This window comes from Rhincodon typus, chromosome 38, assembly GCF_021869965.1.
Source record: "Rhincodon typus isolate 14 chromosome 38, sRhiTyp1.1, whole genome shotgun sequence".
In the NCBI taxonomy this organism is placed as follows: domain Eukaryota; kingdom Metazoa; phylum Chordata; class Chondrichthyes; order Orectolobiformes; family Rhincodontidae; genus Rhincodon; species Rhincodon typus.
Window position 1 is genome coordinate 4,089,480 of NC_063369.1, and position 21,684 is coordinate 4,111,163.

A 21,684-nucleotide genomic window follows, 5' to 3' on the forward strand; every position below is an offset into this window, starting at 1 on the left:
TTTATCTCCTCAACGTAGTTGTGTGGATTTTGGCTCAATCTGATGAAAGGCTGAGAGTCCCTTGTCTTGTTGGGAAATATCTTTGTTTCCCCCTGTATAGGAACATGTGATGATGGAAACATTCATATTGCAAGAGTGCTGTAATATTGTGAAAATATTTGATTACTTAACTTGATAGTTGCACCAAATTCCTGTAACTGCAGAAGTCCCATTCCCCAGAATTAACATGGTCAACTTGATCAGTTTAAAGTTTACATAAGAGTTCTATTAATTGCAATCTTTCCCTCTAGTTTATGTACCGAAACTCTGAGCTTTATCCTTGTGGGTTATTCAGAAGCTGTGATGCATTTCTTTTGTCACCTGATCCTCCTGTGTGTTGTTCAGAGCTGGAACTGTCCTTCTGAGATCAGTTTTATTGGTATTGGCATTGGCATTAGCACAGAGAGCAATCACCTCAATGGGATACTACACAAACTATTCTTGAAAACTGCTCCTTTTAAATTCGTTGCTGATAGGACCTATCTGGATTTGATTTTTTTTCTGGCATTTGGTCCAAGCCCGTCCCTGTGAATGGCCATGGGGAGGAGCTAACACCGAACTTTGTGGTTCGCTGAGAGACTTCCAGTGAGTGAAACACTTGTTTGAAAATTAAGCAGCAGCCTTGCTGGAACGCTGCCTGTGAGCTGCTCCACAGAACCACAATGAGGTATCTTTGTGTACAGTGAAGCAGATCAAAACAGGAAAGTTGCTGCATGCTAATGGGAGGTGAGATCTCCTTGCTTTCGGTGTGAACTTGTTTCGTCTAGGAATCCCAACGGAACATTAAAAGAAATTGCTTCCAGAAAAGAAATTCTCTTTGGTTTGTCATTCGGATTCTGAGAGAGTGTTGGGGAATTCTCAAACTGTTGTTACAGACTCGGTGAGCTATTGATTCTGAGCTTTTCTTAGTTAAAACAGCTTTTTGCTTGAAAATGTTTGCATTCTATTTCAGTGCAGAGAACTCAAATGCACACTCACAGTACATGCGATTTACTGCTTGTTTTCTTAACGCTTAATAAATGTGTAGCGATGACAGAAGCATACCTCTAAATTGTTAAATATTTAAATTGAACGTTTGAGATGAAGGGAGTATGGCCCTCCCATTTCAATCATGAAATGTAAAGCCCTCCACATTTCAATTGAAGACCATTCCAAAAATTGAGACAATGGAGCTTTTTAATCCCTTGAGTGATTTTATTTTGTGTGCAATGCTTGTTGTGGAATGGTGCACTATACTGTCTCAGTTGTCAGGTTGGTCAGAGGGTTTTTTGATTGGTGCTAGTTGGATCAGGAGACTGAATGGTGCCAGAAAATCAGGCTCAGTGGGTGGGAATGGAACCTCAAAAGCATCTGGTAAAAATGGGCAAAGAATCTTGACATTGGGAGTCTAGCACAACCTAAATCGCTTAGTGATATCAGGATGTGAACTCAGAGCCTACAAAAGTTTGGAATAATTCTCTTCAGAACACAGAAGGTTGAGGGAGTATTTTAAGGCAAATCAGGAGGAAGAACAGTGTGGGTAACCAGTGGATACAAATTTAAGGTGATTGACTGAGGAACCAGAGGGAGATGAGAATGAGCAGCAAGTTGTCATGATCTGGAATGTGCTGCCTCGAAGGACAGTGGAAGTTGATCGAAGAATAACTTTTAAAAGTGAATGGGATGAATCCTTGAGAAGGAAAGCATTTGGAAGGATTCGAGGGAAGCGTGTTATGTGACTAAATGGATAGCTCTTTCAGAGAGATGACATAGGCACAATGGATTGAATCGCCACTTGTGTAATAAATTCCATCGTCCAGTTGTTGAAGCTTTTTTCAAATGATATACTATTCTGAATCGTGAGAGAAACAACTGTAACTTGTATTCATTTAGTGTCTTTAACCTAATTAAACGCTTCAAGACATTTCACAAGAGCATGACGAAACAAGATATGCCACCATGCCACATGGGATGTTAGAACCCAGACACTAAAAGCTTGGTCAAAGAGGTAGGTTTTGATCAAACAGTGAGAGATCCTGTTCTAGGTTTCTATTGTGCAGTGTATTAAACATTCTGACTGCACAAAGTCAAATGTAATGGATATTCCCTCCCACATGACTTAAGAACCTCTTCAATGATTCAGTGTCACAGTAAATCATTTTGTACCAGAGGCACTGACAAATCTGTTATTGGTTTGCGGGAGCAGTTTGAAGAACACTGAGCATTTTCAAGAATTGGCGAAGTAGGTAATTTGATAGCAACAGGATCTAAGTAAACAGCTTGCATGTTGCTGTGTTAAAATGTTGTTCCTTTTCTTCCCTCAACTCTGCCCCAGTACAAGAACTCTACACTTCTACTGTTCCTGAAATGTGAGGTATATCTAGTTAGTTAGTGTATGTGCGCACTTCCTGATTGGGTTAGATGATATTCCAGTGGGGATTCTTTCTAGATTGGTGTTTTTGCTTTTATATTCTGGTCAATCACTTGCTTTGAGCCACAGAACTAAAGGTTCAGTATCTGAATGTACTTAGCATTCGTAACAATACAGATAAAGTGACAGCCTAAACAGAAAAAAATATTGTATAATCAGAACACCATCACAGGGAGCATTACAGAGAGATGGCCGAAAATTCAAGGAACCTTCTTGAATTACCTACCGATGAATGAAAATGAATGGTTCCACTAACAACTTTCTAAAAATTGTGTGTAGTATGCACCACCATCCCAAAGTAACTGTCTACTGGGAAGGTTGAATACTTTTCAAGTATTGAGTGTTTAGGGAAAACAATCTCCATTTCCTTTTGTCCTTTCGAACTAGATTCTGCCAAAGCCATGTAATGATGTGTGTTATGTAATGCCTAAAAACAAGCAAGGAAGACTTGCATTTCTGTAGCATTCTTTATGATCTCAGGACATCACAAAGCCCTTCATGTTCAATCAAGTAGTTAAAATAATGTCACTGTTGCCAGGTAGGAAATGTGACAGTGCACAGCAAGCTCCCTCAAAAAGCAATCATGTAATCCCCAACCAGTCTTGATTTTGTTACATTTGTTCAGGGCTAGATATTATTCAGAAACTATGGAGAATTCCTTTCTGTCCTTAAAAATCATGCCACAGGATATTTATGTCCACTTAAGAGAAAAGAAATCTTGGTTTAATGTCTCACCTGAGAGTTGGCTCCTCTGACTGACCAGTACTTTAATATTGCAGTGAAGCTTCAGTTTTCTGGAGAAACAAATGACTATCTGACTGAGAGGTGAGACTGTACCTACTGGTGTGGAGGTGCCGGTGTTGGACTGGGGTGGACAAGGTCAGAAATCACGCAACACCAGGTTATAATCCAGCAGGTTTATTTCAAATCACAAGCTTTCAGAGTGCTGCTCCTTTGTCAGGTGAAGCAAAGAAAAGCACGCAGGCACAGAATTTATAGGCAGACAGATCAAAAGATCATATAAATAGTGTGTGTGGAGTGTCGACATAATAAGCCTCTGTAGGTGATCAAAAGTGTCAGACATGTGAGTAGAGTGTTAACAGCTGAATAGCAAGTGAAGGGATGACCTATAATCCGATTAATTGAGGCAGAGAGATAATTACAAAAAATTAAAAATAAGGTGGTGCTGGAGACAAACCAAACAGCTGGAATAATATGATAGGCGTAAGAGTTGCATGACGAGGGTCTAACCAAAGTAACAAGTAATCCAAAACTGTACGAACTAATTAAGGTAGAGAGATCATAACAAGTTATCAAGATGATGCTGTCAAAACAGGATAGTAAGGAAGATTTTACAGATACAGAACAGTATTACATGTAGCGCGACATAAACCAGATCATGGTTAAGGGCATCATCATGAGTATGGAACTTGGCTATCAGACTCTGCTCCATGATTCTGCATTGCTGTGTATCTTGAAGGCCACATTGGAGGACGCTTACCCGAAGGTCAGAGGCTGAATGTCCTTGACCACTGAAGTGTTCCACGAATGGGAGGGAACATTCCTGTCTGGCGAATGTTTGCGCAGTGTCCATTCTTCCGTTGTCGTAGCATCTGCATGGTCTCGCTAATATACCATGTCTCGGGGCATCCTTGCCTGCAGCGTATAAGATAGACAACATTGGCCGAGTCACATGAGTATCTGCCGTGCACATGGTGGGTGGTGTTCCCGCGTGTGATAGTAGTGTCCATGTCGATGATCTGACATGTCTTGCAGAGGTTGCTTTGGCAGGGTTGTGTGGTGTTGTGGTCAATGTTGTCCTGAAGGCTGGGTAGTTTGCTGTGAACGATGGTCTGTTTAAGGTGTGACGGTTGTTTGAAGGTGGGAATTGGGGGTGTAGAGATGATCTTAGCGAGATGTTCGTCATCATTGATGACGTTGAAGGTTGCTAAGAAATTGGTGTACTTTCTCTGCTCTAGGGAAGTACTGGACGACAAAGGGTACCTTATCAGACGTATCTCGTGTCTGTCTTCTGATGAGGTCATTGCAGTTTTTCGCTGTGGCATGTCGGAACTGGCGATTGATGAGTTAAGCATCATATCCTATTCTTATGAAGGCAACTTTCAACATCTTTAGGCGTCCTTTGCATTTCTGCTCATCTGAACAGATCCTGTGTATATGCAGAGCTTGTCTGTAGGGGATGGCTTCTTTAACATGTTTAGAGTGGAAGTTAGAGGAGTGCAGCATAGTGAGGTTATCTGTGGGCTTGTGGTAGAGTGAGGTACTGAGGTGTCTGTCCTTGATAGAGATGTGTGTGTCCAAGAACGAGACTGCTTCTGAAGAGTAATCCATGGTAAGTCTGATGGTGGGATGAAACTTGTTGATATTGTGTGTAGTCGTTTCAGTGATTCCTTGTACCCACAGACCAGTTGAACTAGGAACGTTCCTTGTCATAATGGACATTTTGGTACTCTACACCAGCATCCCCCACAACAACAGCATCACTGTAACAGCCTCAGTACTCGACACCAACAACTGACCATTTCTAGACGCCATCCTACAACTCATCCACTTCATCCTCAACCACAACGTCTTCACCTTTGACAACCAGCTGTTTATCCAGACACACAGAACAGCCATGGGGACCAAATTTACACCACAATACTCCAACATTTTCATGCACAAGTTCGAGCAAGACTTCTTTACTGCACAGGACCTCCAACCAATGCTATACACCAGATACATCAACGACAATTTCTTCCTCTGGACTCGTGGAGAGGAATCACTGAAATGACTACACAATGATTCTGCCTAAACATGTTAAAGAAGCCATCCCGTATGGACAAGCCCCACGCATACACAGGATCTGCTCAGACAAGGAGTAACGCGATGGATACCTAAAGATGTTGAAAGACGCTCTCGTAAGAACAGGATACTACGCCCAACTCATCAGTTGCTGGTCCTGATGTGCCACAGCGAAAAACCGCAACCACATCCTCAGAAGACAGACACAGGACACGACTGATAGAGTACCCTTGCTCGTCCAGTACTTCCCCAGAGCAGAGAAACTACACCATGTTCTTCACAGCCTTCATCATATCATCAATGATGATGAACATCTCGCCAAGGTCATCTCTAGGCCTCCACTTCTCACCTTCAGACAACCACCAGACCTTAAACAAACCATCATTTGTAGCAAACTACCCAGCCTTCAGGCCAACATCAACTAACACCGCACAACCCTGCCACATTAACCTCTGCAAGATATGTCAGATTGTCAACATAGACGCTACTATCACACATGGGAACACCACCCACCATGTACACGGCAGATACTTATGTGACTCAGCCAATGTTGTTTACCTCATATGCTGCAGGCAGGGATGCCCTGAGGCATGGTATATAGGTGAGACCATGCAGATGCTACGACAACGGATGAATGGAACAATTGCCAGGCCGGAATGTTCCCTGCCAGTGAGTGAACACTTCCAGCGGTCAAGGACATTCAGCCTCTGATCTTCGGGTAAGCGTCCTCCGATGCAGCCTTCAAGCTACACAACAATACAGAATCGCCGAGCAGAAACTGATAGCCAAGTTCTGTACTCATGAAGATGGCCTGAGCTGTGATCTTGGGTTTGTGTCGCACTACATGTGACCCCACCTCACTGTTCTGTATCTGTAAAATGTTCCTTTCTGTCCTGTGTTGCCACCATCACCTGATAATATGTTATGTTCTCTCCACCTTAATTAGTTTGTACAGCTTTGGATTACTTGTTACTTTGGTTAGTCTCTGGGCATGCGACTCTTGTACTTAACATGTCATTCTAGTCATTTGCTTTGTCTCTAGCACCACCTTATTTTTATTATTTTACTATCATCTCTCTGCCTCACTTAATTTGTTGACTTTTTACTCACCATCTGACACTTTTGATCACCTGCAGAGATTATTATTCGACACTCCGCTCACACCATTTGTATGATTTTTTGGCCTCTGCCTGTTGATCTCTCTGCCTGTAAATTCTGTGCCTGGGTGCTTTTCTTCACTTCTCCTGATAAAGGAGCAGCGCGATGAAAGTTTGTGGATTCAACTAAATCTGCTGGACTATAACCTGGTGTCTCTGTTACTTCTGACCATGTTACCTACTGAGACATTTCTGACACCTCTAGGATAAAGAGAACATTAAGGATTTCAGTTGGAATAAGGAAAAAAGCAATTCTGTTCCAAATGCAGCAAGACTATTTATACACGGCATAATTCTGCAGCTAAATATTTAATTGCCTATCAGTTAAATAAACTAGTTAATATTTTATTGTCAGTGTCTTCCCTCTGGCAGAATTATTATGTTTATCTATGTTATGATAAGGAAAAGGATTGCACAACATAGTCAGGTTGGCGCACTCCAGTATAGTATTCTGCAGCGGTACATGTTCAGTACAAGGGATCAATTAGATTTTTTTGGATACTGTGGAAATACGAAGGGTCCTGAGTTGTCACTCATTTGCAATTCTGGCAGTGGACTTCGCAGTTGCGTGGGTGTGAAGGGTATGGTGGAAGAACCTGCTGTTAAGAAACGCTTAACCCCAACCATTACATTACTGCAGTGTTTCCATTCCTCCTTCCTCCTCTTAAAAAAAAAAGGCAGAGGCAAAGTTCAGAGGAGAGAACATTGTGAGAGAAAGGTCGGCAGCAAGAGTTCCAGGTGATAAAGGAGCTTGAGCCGAAACTGTTACTGGAAACTGTTGTCGGTGAGTTATAGGTAAGTTTTGAGAAATTATTATCGGAGCAGGGAGCATCAGAAGCTTCAACTTAGTATTAAAGGTATTTAACATTATAAGGAATAATTAACGTAAAGGGGTAAGACATGATAGGAGAGCACCAAATCGTAGTCTGCTCCCTTTGCTCGATGTGGGAAGTCGGGCAAATTTCCAGTAACTAGGACCTGCATATGTACAAGTAGTGTCTCCAGCTACAGGTCCTGGAAGCCCAAGTTTCGAAGTTGGATCGGCATCTGGGGATACTGGAGCATTCGCGAGGCAGAGTGTATCGTGGATAGCACGTATACAGATGTAGTCACACTGCAGACTCAAACTCCACAGGCAGGAAGGGAACAGATGACCATCAGGCAGAGCAAGAAGGCTAAGTAGGCAGTGCAGGAATCTTCTGTGGCTATTCCCTGCAAAACAGATATACCGTTTTGGATACTGTTGAGGGGAATGGCCTCTCAGGGTGTAACAACAGCAGCCAAATTCATGGCACCATGGATTGGCTCTGCTGCAGAGGGAGAGAGAGATATAGGCATAGAAATGCTACAGTTACAGGGGATTCCATTGTAAGGGGAATAGATGGGCGTTTCTGTGACCGCAAACAAGAGTCCAGGATGGTGTGTTGCCTCCCTGGTGCTAGGGTCCAGGATGTCTCAGAGCGGTTGCAGGACATTCTGGAGGGGGAGGACGAACAGCCAGTGATCGTGGTAAAGGTTGGTACTAATGACACAGGTAAAAAAAAAGGATGAAGTACTAAAGCAGAATATAGAGAACTAGGAAGAAAGCTGAAATTTAGGACCTGAAAGGTAGTTATCTCAGGATTATTACCAATACCACGAGCTAGTCAGAGTAGAAACAGCAGGATATATAGGATATATATATGGTGGCTGAAAAGGTGGTGTGAGGGGGAGGGTTTCAGATTTGTGGGGCATTGGGACTGGTTCTGGGGGAGATGGGACCTGTACAAACTGGACATGTTACATCTGGGCAGGACTGGGACTGATGTCCTTGGGGGGGATATTTGGTAGGGTGATTGGGGAGGGTTTAAATGATTGTGGCAGGGGCATGGGAACCAGAGGAGTAGGGTAGTAAATGCAGAAATTGAAGGAGAGGTAGAAACCAGGGCAAACATTACTAAGAACAAGAACAAGGGAGATGGTCTGAAATGCAAGTGCTTCAATGTGAGAAATATAATAGGCAAGGTAGATGAACTTAGAACTTTGGTTCGTACTTGGAACTATAACATTATTGTGATTACGGAGACTTGGCTAAAAGAGGGACAGGACTGACAGCTGAATGTTCCAGGATTTAGCTCTTTCAGGTTTGATTGAAAGGGAGGTAAAAGGGGTCAGGGAGTTGCATTATTGGTAAAGGAATATCTCACAGCTGTACTGAGGGAGGATACATCAGAGGACTCGTGCAGCGAGGCAATATCGTTAGGACTCAGGAATGGGAAAGGTGAAATCACAATGTGGGGGATATACTATAGGCATCTCAATAGCCAGCGGGAGGTAGAGGAGAGAATATGTAGACAGATTTTGGAAAGATGTTAGAAACAGCAGTGCTTGTTGCAATGGGTGATTTTAACTTCCCCTATTCACTACGTGCTAGGGGCATGGATAGGGCAGAATTTGTAAGGACCATTCTTGATACAATTTGTAAGCAGTCCAACCAGGGAAGAGGTTATACTGGACCTGGTTTTGTGAAATGAGCCTGGCCAGGTGAGTGAAGTTTCGGTGGGGGAGCATTTCGGGAGTAGTGGCCATAATATCATGAGTTTTAATATACTCATGGAAAGGGATGACAGCAGTGCTCAAGTGAAGGTGTTAAATTGGGAGAAGGCAAACTACAACAATATTAGACAGGAACTGGAGAATTCTGATTGGAGTCGGCTGTTTGTGGGAGTATTTCAAACAGCAGGTGATGAGAGTTCAGGAGAGGCACATTCCTGTGAGAATGAAGTACAGGTGTGGCAAGTTATGTGAACCTTAGATAACTAGGGATGTTATGACCTTGGTCAGAAAGAAAAACGAAGCATTCATAAGATCTAGGAGGATGGGGACTGACGAACCCCTTGAAGTATATTAGGAAAGAACTTTTAGAAGGGCTAAAAAGGATCATGAAAAGTTGTTAGCAAACAGGATTAAGGAGAATCCCAAGGCTTTCTTTTACATATATAAAAACCAAGAGGGTAGCCAGGGCAAGGGTTGGCCCACTCAAGGACAAAGGAGGGAATCTACGTGTGGAGCCAGAAGAGATAGGTGAGGTCCTAAACAAATACTTAGGGTCGGTATTCACCAAAGAGAAGGAGTTCGTGGAGGATGATCTCAGGGAAGGGAGTGTCGAGTTTCTAAGCCAAATTGCTATTAAAAAGGAAGAGGTGTTGTGCATCTTAAAAAATATTAAGTTAGATAAGTGCCTGGGTCCTGATGGGAATATTGAGGGAGTCAAGAGAACAAATTGCTAGAGCATAGACAGACTTCTTTGTATTCTCTTTGGGCACAGGTGAGGTCCCAGAGGACTGGAGAATAGCCAATGTTGTCCTATTGTTTAAGAAGGGTATCAGGGATAATCCTGGAAATTGCAGGCCTGTGAGTGTCACATCGGTGATTGGAAAATTACTGGAAAAGATTCTCAGGGACAAGATCTGTTTGCATTCAGAAGCAAATGGACTAATTAACGGGGGAGGTTGTGCCTCACTAACTTGATTGAGTTTTATGAGGAGGTGATGAAGATAATTTGAGGGAAAAGCAGTTGATGCTGCCTACATGGACTTCAGTAAAGCTTTTGACAAGGTCCCTTATGGCAGACTGGTGCAAAAGGTGAAGTCACATGGCATTGGGGTGAGTTGGGAAGAGGGATACAGAAATGGCTCAGTCATAGGAGATAGAGGGCAGCAATGGAAGGATGCTTTTCAGAATGGAGAACTGTGAATAGTGGTGTTCCACAGGGATCAGTGCTGGGATCTCTGTGTTCATGATATACATAAATGATTTGGAGGAAATCATAGCTGGTCTAATTAGTAAGTTCGCTGATGATACAAAGATTGGTGGAGTTGTGGATAGTGAAGAGATAGTCAGAGGATACAGCAGGATATAGATCAGTTAGAGGCATGGGCAGAAAAATGGCAGATTGAGTTTAATCCGGACAAATGTGAGGTGACGCATTTTGGAAGGCCAAATGCAGGTGGAAATTATACAGTGAATGGCAGAACCCTTAGGAGTATTGATATGCAGAGGGATCTGGGTGTGCAGGTTCACAGATCACTGAAGGTGGCAGCGCAGTAATAAGTTAGTAAAAAAGGCTTATGGCATGCTTACCTTCATTGGAAGGGGCACTGAGTATAAGTATAGACAAGTTATGCTGCAGCTTTATAGAACTTTAGTTTGGCCACACTGGAATATTGCGTACAGTTCTGGTCATCACATTACCAGAAGGATGTGGATGCTTTGGAGAGGCTACAGAAAAGGTTTACCAGGATGTTGCCTGGTATGGAGGATTTTAGCTATGAAGAAAGGTGACCTAAAAGAAGTTTATAAGATTGTGAATGGCAAGATAGAATGGAAAGTAGGAGGCTTTTTCCCAGGGTGGAGGGGTTAGTTACTAGGGGACACAGGCTCAAAGGTTGTTTTAGCTCCTGGACGCTACTTCAGTAAGATAGGACAGTCTCTGAATTCAGCAAGCTTGAGTTCAGAGCTGGAAAATGGGCATTACAAACCAGCAAATGCCAGTGTTGGCACTGAAAAGGAGATTTTGTCTTCTACTTAAATTTGGGACTGACTTTCCGCAAAGGGCTAGTTGCATCTTCACCCAGCTAAATACACTACTGATCTATATTTTATCTGTAGTTTACACAGGATGGCCTATCCCTGATGTGATGGGACATTTACAGATTAGTTGAGTTGCCCTTAGTTCCAAGGAGAACTCTAATGTTGCTCGAACCGATAACCCTAACATTAACCTGATTAACTCCAACCTCCTCCGATGACCAGTTGGTAGTGAGCATTGGCATTAAAACCAAATTGTAACCCTTTGTGCAAATATCTCTGAGCTTCATTGTTAGACGTAAGGCATAGGAGCAAAGATAGGCCTTTCAGCCCATCGAGTGTGCTCTGTCATTCACTGAGATCATGGCTGATTTGATAATCCTCAGCTCCACTTTCCTCCAATTCCCTATAACACTTGAATTCCTTACTGATTAAGGCTGAGGTGTACAGATTTTTAAATATACTTACAACACAGCCTTGATGGCCCTCTGCAGTTAAAGAATTTCAAAAATTCACCACTAAGAGAAGAAATTCCTCCTCATCTCAGTCCTAACTTATTGTCAGAATGTTGCTTCTGGTTCCAGGCTCTCCCATCAGGGGAGGCAGCCTTTCTACATTTACCCTGTCAGATCCCCTAAGAATCCTATTGTTTCACTGAGACAAAATATAATAAGATAATTGTTAATTACAATAAGCTCTTCTTATATTTAACAGGTAATCTCTAGAAAGAATGCACAGTGTGGCTAGTTGCAGTGCATCCCTGGGATCTCTGGGATTGATGCAACTCTTTGGGGTTTCCTGGACCTGGAGTATTGCTGCAAGCTTTGGCATTTATCTGGGAAGTGGAGGATGGAGGTTTATTCGGATACTGTTAAAAACTGCACCAAGAGATCTCTTGTAAGTTACACTGTGAGAATTTATATGTGCACCTTGTGTTTTAAGGTCTGGTGGCCAAAAGTCTTTGGTTGGTTATCTCTTCCCAGAGTTGTTTCATTTGTTCTGTTATAATGCTGACAGTGTTCTCTAAATAGCATTTCTCACATCTCCCAACTCCTTCGCTGTAACCATAAAATTATACAGCCCCAGAAGAGGCTGTTTGGCCCATTGTGTCTTTAGAATGTAGAACAGTGCAGCACAGGAACAGACCCTTCGGCCCATGTCTGCTGACCATGCTGCTATCTAAGGTAATTCAACCAATTAGTTCCATCCCCTTGCTCTTTCGTCATAGCCTAACAAAACTGTCCTTGTCCTTTGTCTATTCTTGTTGCAACATGTTTTGAAATGATCCTTTATCAGCTAGTCCATCTGATTGTGAGAGTCTATCTGATCATGATTCATACTGACACATGCACCTTGCACTTGTAACTTCTAAAATAACATTTCAGATCGGCCAAAATAAGGGTGTTAAATTAAGTTTTTTTAATTTCACGCACGGGATGAAGGTGACACTGACTAGGTCAACATTTATTGTCCATCACTAAGACTGTGGGTCTGGAGTCACATGTAGGCCAGACCAGGTAAGGATGGCTGTTTCCTCTCCTAAAGAACATTAGTGAACCAGATGGTTCAACAATTGAGATGGTCACTTAATTTAAGATATGTATTGAATTCAGATTCCACCATCGACTGTGGCAGGATTCAAACCCGGGTCTCTGGATTAACAGTCCAGTGATAATACCGTTAGGCAAATGCCTCCCCCTCAAAGTTAGCAATTGAAGGAAAGATCCTTTCATTATAAACCTTTTCCTAGATTTAGACCCAGTGAAAAGACCCATATGGCATAGTACTCCTGGTGTATAAAGTAGAGCTGCAATTTCCTCTCCTTAATTCCACTGGGAAGTTATCTTAATTTGATATTTTCTAACCAGTTCAGAATGGATAAGAATTAATATCTCGCTTTATTCATTCTTTTGACAAAAGGATTATTGGGTGTGCATGCACCTAACTTGGCATGTCAACTAGTTAGTCTTGAACATCTGCCTCAGCTTCTGGCTATCTGTCCTGCAAGTCATTCTAAGGTGTAGACAGACAATGTGTAAAGCTGTCACTCTGGTTACACCCTGACAGTGGGGTTGGCCTCTCTCTGTTGAAGCAACCACACTTTTTTGAAGGGAACAGTTTGTTCACTGCTGCTAATTATGCACCAAGCAATATTATTTGGTGCAGGGTCTCAAACCACAAAGTTAACAACCTAAAGAAAATCATGTTATTCTCATCAGTGGTAGATGTTGTCCAGTATTTTGTTGAAATTCACATTGATTAAATTACATTTATTGTAGGATTAAAAAGACTGACAAAATGGTGATATATTAAAATGAAAACATTATTTCTATGATGTTTCACAGTGCTCAAATTATAAAACCTTTCCAAGTCCTCCTCCTCCTGGTCTCTTGCATATCTCTCACTTTCCTATGCTCCACCAATGGCAGCTGAACCTTCATATATTCCCTAACCAGCCACCCCCACATGCCCCCTCTCGCCTCCTTTTTGATGCTTTATTAAATCGTGGCACATTGACTAACCATTAAAGCAACAAAAACTAAGCATTCAAATTCCAATCTGGCTTTGAAATGTTTCCAATCAAGTGTCAGTCTCTCCTACTTACCCCCACCATCTCCTATTTCAGTTGTACCATACTACTGGACACATTTTTGTGTGATTACTTAGGCTTTTTACACCTTCTGAGTTAAACCTCCACCATTGCAGCCTGAAGCCAGCGTTGTTATTTTAGACAACAAGGTGCAGGGCTGGATGAACACAGCAGGCCAAGCAGCATCATAGGAGCAGAGAGGCTGACGTTTCGGGCCTAGACCCTTCATCAGAAAAGGGGGAGGGGAAGGGGGTTTTGAAATAAATAGGGAGAGAGTGGGAGGCGGATAGAAGAGGGATAGAGGAGAGGATAGGTGGAGAGGAAACAAACAGGTCGAAGAGGCGGGGATGGGGCCAGGAAAGGTGAGTGTAGGTAGGGAGTTAGGAAGGGGATAGGTCAGTCCAGGGAGGACGGACAGGTCAAGGGGGCGGGATGAGGTTGGTCGGTAGGAGATGGAAGTGCGGCTTGAGGTGGGAGGAGGGGATAGGTGGGAGGAAGAACAGGTTAGGGAGGCAGGGACGAGCTGGACTGGTTTTGGGATGCGGTGGGGGGAGGGGAGATTTTGAAACTTGTGAAATCCACATTGATACCATTGGGCTGCAGGGTTCCCAAGCGGAATATGAGTTGCTGTTCCTGCAACCTTCGGGTGGCATCGTTGTGGCACTGCAGGAGGCCCAGGATGGACATGTCGTCTGAGGAATGGGAGGGGGAGTTGAAATGGTTCACGACTGGGAGGTGCAGTTGTTTGTTGCGAACCGAGCGTAGGTGTTCTGCAAAGCGGTCCCCGAGTCTCCGCTTGGTTTCCCCGATGTAGAGGAAGCCACACCGGGTACAGCGGATGCAGTATACCACATTGGCAGATGTGCAGATGAACATCTGCTTGATGTGGAAAGTCTTCTTGGGGCCTGGGATGGGGGTGAGGGAGGAGGTATGGGGGCAGGTGTAGCACTTCCTGCGGTTGCAGGGAAAAGTGCCGGGTGTGGTGGAGCTGGAGGGGAGTGTGGAGCGGACAAGGGAGTCACGGAGAGAGTTGTCCCTCCGGAAAGCAGATAAAGGTGGGGAGGGAAAGATGTCTTTGGTGGTGGGGTCGGATTGCAGATGGCGGAAGTGTCGGAGGATGATGCGTTGGATCCAGAGGTTGGTGGGGTGGTACGTGAGGACGAGGGGGATTCTTTTTTTGGTTTTTATTGCGTGGACGGGGTGTGAGGGATGAGGTGCGGGAGATGTGGGAGACACGGTTGAGGGCGTTCTCGACCACCGAGGAGGGGAAGTTACGGTCCTTGAAAAACGAGGACAACTGAGATGTACGGGAGTGGAATGCCTCATCCTGGGAGCAGATGCGGCGGAGGCGAAGGAATTGGGAATAGGGGATAGCATTTTTGCAGGAAGGTGGGTGGGAGGAGGAGTATTCTAGGTAGCTGTGGGAGTCGGTGGGCTTGAAATGAATATCGGTTTCTAGGTGGTCGAAACGTCAGCCTCTCTGCTCCTATGATGCTGCTTGGCCTGCTGTGTTCATCCAGCCCTGCACCTTGTTGTCTCGGATTCTCCAGCATCTGCAGTTCCTACTATCTCTGATTCGACATTAACAGACAGCAGCTTCTTAAAGTGACTAAACTTTATTGACCTTTTCTAACATGGGTACGCATTCTGACTAAAGGGTATACAGGTTCATGTGACTTGAAGTTCACTCAGTCACACGTCCTCTCCCAAATGCTGGTGAAATGAGAGTCATCGTTGTTGGGAGGTGAGTGATGCATTTAAGTGCAAGCGCTGCTCAAACATTCCTGGTCTCTCACCAGCAAGCTGTGCCAGTTGTGCTGAAACCAGTGTTGTGGATAACATTGTTTCAGATTGAAGTGGCTTGTAAGAAGTTGCTTCCTTATCTATAGACCACGCCTGGACAAGACCAATTTTAAAAATTCAGAGCCCTTTTGTAAAGGGCGAAAACTTCGGTGCCGCACTGGGTTTGGTTATCTGAGGAAGATTTTGGGTTATGTTTGGAGAAGGTTGAGGGATGATCTCTTGGATTGTTAAATGAATTTGAACAGGCTGCACAGACTAATTAAAATCTCTAGTGAGGGTATCAAGCAAAAGGGAGTATCATTTTAAAATTAGAGCCAAGGCATTGAGGAGGGAAATCAGGAAACATTTATTCCACAACACAATCAAAACTTCTGTCTCACTCTCTCCAACTGTCTGTGCCCGCTCTGTCTCTCTGCCTCTTTGTGTGTCTATGTGCCTATGCCTATCTGTGTGTCTTTCCCTTCTGCTCCCTCTCTGTCTGTCTATCTCACTCTCTGTCTGTCCCTCTCTCTGCGTCTGTATGCCTGTCTATCTCGTGCTCTATATATCTGTTACCCTCCCCCGCCTCCCTTTTGTCTGTCCCTCCACCTGCAACAAAATAGGCATTTTTGATATGTAGATCAAGCAATCGTTGATCATTGTTAGTTGAGGAAGATAAAGTTAAGGCAGACAAATTTGAGACCCCAGTCAGCATTGATATAATTGAAAGGTACTATAGGCTGGAGATGGAAAGGCCTCCTTCAGCTGTGTTTTAAGTAATGATCTTTAAGACCAGAACTTGAGCCTGATCTCTATGTCCAAGAAGAGATCAGCAGAGCCAGGACACAGGGGAAAAGGAACAGAGTATCAATAATACATGTACAGCTCTCCTTTATAAGGTGACCACGAAAGATTGGAATCAGGATAATTGTTCAGGGATGTTCAAGTTAACATTTATTGCTAATCCCTAATTGTCCTTGAACTAACTTTTTGGTTTGACCACTTCAGAGGGCATTTTAGAGTCAATCGCATTGTTGTGGGTCTGGAGTCACATGTAGGCCAGACTGGGTAAGGACAACATATTTTGTTCCCTAAAGGACATTAGTGACCCAGGTATTTACTGACAATTGATGTTAGTTTCTTGGCCACCAGTCAGGCATTTGGTTAAAAACTGCAGATCATATTTCTGACTGGAGCACCTGTTGATTATCTGTGATTTCATAAGTTCAGTGGAGAATGAAATCTGAAGTAATGGCCTTTCATTTTTTTTTTCCCCTCTATGACAGTGGTCTGATGTTGCTGCTGAGGGTTAAGTTAGCTGTGTGGAAACACCAACGAGAAGACAGCACCATCCCGAAGATCTTTCAAGATACAGTGCAGAGACACCCAGATAAGGTGGCCCTCATTTATGAAGGGGTTGACAAAAAGTGGACTTTCAGGGATCTTGATGAGTATTCCAATGCCGTGGGCAACTTTCTGCAGGAGCAGGGCTATGGTCCAGGTGATGTCATTGCGTTGTTCATGGAGAGTAGGCCGGAGTTTGTCGGTCTGTGGCTCGGCATGGCTAAAGTCGGAGTGGAGGGTGCACTGCTTAACTTCAATCTCCGCCTCGATGCACTCACTCACTGCCTGTCTGTGTCGGGGGCCAAAGCCATTATCTTTGGTGCAGAGATGAGTGATGGTGAGTCAGCGGTATGCAGCTAAAAAGACCAGAACCTACATTTTCTCAAACACTCCTATTTTTGATCTGTGCATTCAGTCGATCCACAGCACTCCTTTTAACAAGATGTTATGCAGCCAACGTGTGCACAGCAGGCTGGAAAGAGCAAAACGTTGAGTCTCTCACCATAAATATAGCTTTGCTGTCAGTGCAGCACCCTCTCAGCTGGAGTGATGGCCTAGATGCTGCACCTCTGTTTCCCTGGAGTGGTAACTATTTCTATCTCCCTGCCAGAGATCTGAATCGAGGGCCTGCCATCCATACCTATCAACCCTTGATCCAAAATATGGATCATGGATAAAAGTGATCAGTGAAAGTCCTGCTCCGAGCTTCCAGCTCTACCTTGGAAAATAACCAAGACTTTATCATCCAATCTCTTAGCTGTGTGTGCTGTTGTAAGGCACGTGTTTACTTAATGAATTGCCTGTAAGAGTGGTGGAAGCAAAATGGATATCTTTCAAAAGGAATTGAAGAAATACTTCAAAAGAAAACAATTAGGGCTGGTGGGGAAGAGCAGGAGGTGTGGGGTTCATTGTGTAGGCACAATAGGCTACACGGCCTATTTGTGTGTTTGTGTCACTCTGTCAAATACAAGAGCTTTGTGGGAAGTGAAAGCCTTATAGACAACATGGGCAGACGTTTCCAACGTCATGTTTTATTAGAAATAAAATCTCTGACAATGCTGAGTGAAATGTCTGCTTGGGGTTGTTATTTCAGCCCACAGCTTTCCAATTGCTGCAAGGTTGGTGAAAGGGGTTCAAAAGTCTCATGCCAAAAGGAAAATGGGATCGTTTTTACCAAGAACCTGCACATGTAGAATGGGCCAAATGGCCTCCTCTGCTTTGTTAAATCCTCGCCCATGTCCGTGAAGCTTAATCTTGATTTATGAGGCTTCTCCTAAGTTGACACTCTTTCTGGCTGCATCTGCATTTCACTTTTTTGAAAACCTCAGATTTGGCTGGTCACAGAATGTCCCAGTGTTAGTTTTGAAGTATGAATGCAGTAAGCCCACCATTACTGTAGCAGGGTAGAAGCACTGTCGGTGCCTCAAGCTACACCTGATTGGTTTATGTCTTTGTTTCTATTCCAGCCCTGTTAGAAGTGAATGGGATCCTAGGGAAAAAGGTTCAGAGATTCTGCAGTGGAAACTGGGATCCAAGCAAAGTTGCAGCTGGCACGGAGCACCTCGATCCCCTGCTCAGTGCAGCTTCCAAATACCCACCGTCTGCTCCACCTGAAATTGGATTCATGGGTAATGACTACTTTAATGCAGCATTATTTCTCGAACGTAAATACTAGTATATGTGGATATTTGGGTATGTTGCCCCATTTATGTAATTGTCTGACACATTTGGTCCAATTGCATCCGCCTGACTGCCAATGTTGAAAGTTTTGACTTCTGCTTTAGTCTCTCTCTTTACTGGCTCCTTTTATCCTCCACAGTTGAGGGCCACTGGCAACTTCCTTGCACGTATTGTAAATTCAGCAGGGCTTACCTCAAGCATATGTCTCTTTCTAAGACCTAAACTGAATATTGCATTCTGCTTTGAAAGGGTCCTTCACCAGACTTTACATCCAGTGTGGATGCTAAAGCATTACTTTCCACCTTCTGCTCCTGGTGTTCTGTCTAATCAAGACCTGCACACTTGTGGCATTTCTCACTGAGTGTGGGGCGATGGAGGCATACTGGTAATGTCACTAGGCTAGTAATCCAGAACCCCAGGCTGACGTGCTGAGGACAAAGGATCGAATCCCACCATGACAGATAGTGAAATTTGAATTAACGCCTGGTCTAATGGTGACCATGTAACCATTGTTGATTGTTCAGAAAACCTATCTGGTTCACAAATGTACTGAAGGAAATCTGCTGTCCTTATCTGGTCTGGCATACGTGTGATCTCAGATCCACAGCAATGTGGCTTTGATTCTTAACCACCCTGTGGGCAGTTAGAGAAGAGCCATAAATGCTGGCCTAGCCCATGAACAAATGAAAAAAGATTTGTTTTTCTGTCTCATGAGTTCTTTGCTGCTCCTTAACTGAACCTGCACCATCTTCTTAAGTGCACTAACTTGCACTAACCACCAAAAACCTAACAGAAGTCTTTAAAAATGTCTGGACTATACAGAACCTGATTTCATTTCTTTAATAAATTCTGTTTTCAATACCAATCACTCTGGTTAAGAAAGGATGCAGTCTTAATATTTTGCAGAAAAAAAGGGTTTTTTTTAACATAACCTCATAGATCCTTGCAATGTAGTACCTTATAGCCCATTGCTTACCCTGATATTCTTTAAAAGAAATCATTGTGCTAAAATCCATTTGCGAATTAGACCTGTGCATGCTATTTTTAACCCAATGGCCTCGGCAAGGTTATGTTACAATGCCATCATGGTGTTTGTGGCAAGAACCGGAACCCATATGATAAGCCTGATGTAAAACCATCCTAACTATACATTTATGACTATAGGTTGGAAATAGTATGGCATTACTAAATCCTGTCTAGCTACTACCACAATATCAGTTAAATGTTCACAATATCTTCTACACTGAGGGGTGCTACGTATATTCCGTTCTGAGGACGGGTCACTCAACCCGAAACGTTAACTCTAATTTCACTCAACAGATGCTGCCAGATCTGCTGAGGTTTACCAGCAATTTTTAATTTTATTTGTGCAACTTATACTCTGAAGCTAGATTCCCTGTTGGTGTGATGTATGTTGTGTAATTGGTGCCAGCAATTTTTCCTGTGTTTACTTGTTGGAATGCATTATATTGTGGTTTCTTGGTTTTTAGCTGCTCTCTAGAGTGCTCCTTATACCACAACCTTACAGTGAGCTCAGCAAAAAAAAAGAGTTGCAGGTCAAGATTGTGAACTCAGTTTTAAAAGGTTTTATTTGGCTAAGTTCCGAGGAAGGGTCACCGGACCTGAAACATCAACTCTGATTTTTTTCTTCATAGATGCTGCCAGACCTGCTGAGCTTTTCCAGCAACTTCTGTTTTTGCTCTTTATTTGGGTAAGATGGGTTTAATGCTTTTACGGTTTTTCATTTATCCAAAACTGAAATATTACACTCCATTGATGGATCTTTCGATAACTTTTCGTAATTTATTGTTGCAGAACTGGCCAATAAAATTTCAGGCCATATTAAACTGACAAGTGTGAAAGCTTGTCCTTTGAGGTTCAGTACCAGTGGTCAGTGTATTAATGGCATCCGTTTGCCATTCAGCAGATTCATATGGTAATTGGCCAGCTAAGAAGACAATGTTTCAATTCTTACAAAGCTGCAGCACTGATCACAGAGCTGAATAGCATTTACATGTGTGTATGTATACCAGTAACTGTGCTTCTTCTGAATGTTCGACTGTTTGTATGTGAGAGAGGCTAATGTACCAGTGTTGTTGTGTTTCTGGCTGGCACTGTACACCAATAATAACTTGTGCAGAAATGAGGTTTTCAATGACAGTACATTTTGCAACAGCGTGTGTGTTTTCATGCAGGGATCTGCCTAACAGCACCAACAGTGGCCTGTATTTATAGGGTACCCTCAGCAGCATAAATCTTTGCAGGAGTGCATTCTGAAACAAAATTTGACACTGAAGCACAAAGGAAGATATAAGGGTCGGTGACTGAGCATTTATTCCACAGTAGGTTCTTTTTTAATGCCCTACGGGAGATAGAAAGGTTAAGCGCAGAACTCTAGACTAGAGGCTGAGGCGGTTGAAGTGTGACTACAGTGGTGAAACTGTGAAAATCTAAGATGTGCAAGAAGTCAGATTTGGAGGAGATGAGATTTTACTTCCACCAAGAAATCTCTGCATTTGTATGTGCTCACTGACACTCTTGTTTTAGAAATTGCACACACTCTAATGCAATCTTCTCTTTTTTCAAAAATGTATAAATGAGGAATACTGTTAAAAAATGCCAGAAACTTTACAGGAGCACACATTAGAGGAGCCCACTGTCTGCAGGCTCTTAAGTGACTTTCCCACATGAGTGTTTCATTATCATTCTAAATAGTGAAGCTCTGGATGACCCCATCCAGTTTTATTTATCACGAATAAGATTTTGTGACATTTAAATGACATGCATTAGCCTTGCCTCTGGTTTTATTTGTAGAGCTTCTCTATTACACCAAGGGATTCTCTGCCTTCCAAACCCATACAGCCAAGGATTTTTGAGGTTGTCTACTTTCCTTTCTGCCATTTTGCCCAACCCTCTGTCTAGGGTCCCTTGATGTTCTTTTCGTATTGGTGATTTATACTCATCGCAGAATCCTTCTGTTGTTTACACTCCAGTGCCATAAGCACATCACAAGCCACAATCAACTCTGAACCCTTTATGGCACTTTATCTTTTAGAGTCACAGAGGGCTACAGTAAAAGGCCCTTCAGCCCATCACATTTGCACCGGTCAAAAACAGCCACCTAACTATTCTAATGCCGTTTCCCAGCATTTGGCCCATAGCCTTCTATGCCTTGGCATTGCAAGTGCACATCTAAATACTTCTTCAATGTGATGAGTGTTTCTGCCTCTCCCACCCTCACAGGCAGTGAGTTCCAGATTCCCACCACCCTCTAGATGAAACATTTTTACTCACATCTCCTTCAAACA

The 21,684-nt window shown here is 43.2% G+C and overlaps 1 protein-coding gene across 1 annotated transcript in view; it reads left to right on the plus strand.

Annotated features, from left to right (window-relative positions):
• The first annotated feature begins 652 nt into the window (after positions 1 to 652).
• The window catches only part of LOC109923420 (long-chain fatty acid transport protein 1), a 44,876-nt gene continuing 23,844 nt past the window's right edge, over positions 653 to 21,684 (plus strand). The window contains exons 1-4 of the mRNA XM_048617797.1: positions 653 to 919; positions 11,695 to 11,877; positions 16,639 to 17,033; positions 18,163 to 18,324. Coding sequence (XP_048473754.1) covers positions 11,711 to 11,877; positions 16,639 to 17,033; positions 18,163 to 18,324 — 724 coding nt within the window. The 5' untranslated portion in view covers positions 653 to 919; positions 11,695 to 11,710. The remainder of the gene's footprint in view (positions 920 to 11,694; positions 11,878 to 16,638; positions 17,034 to 18,162; positions 18,325 to 21,684) is intronic.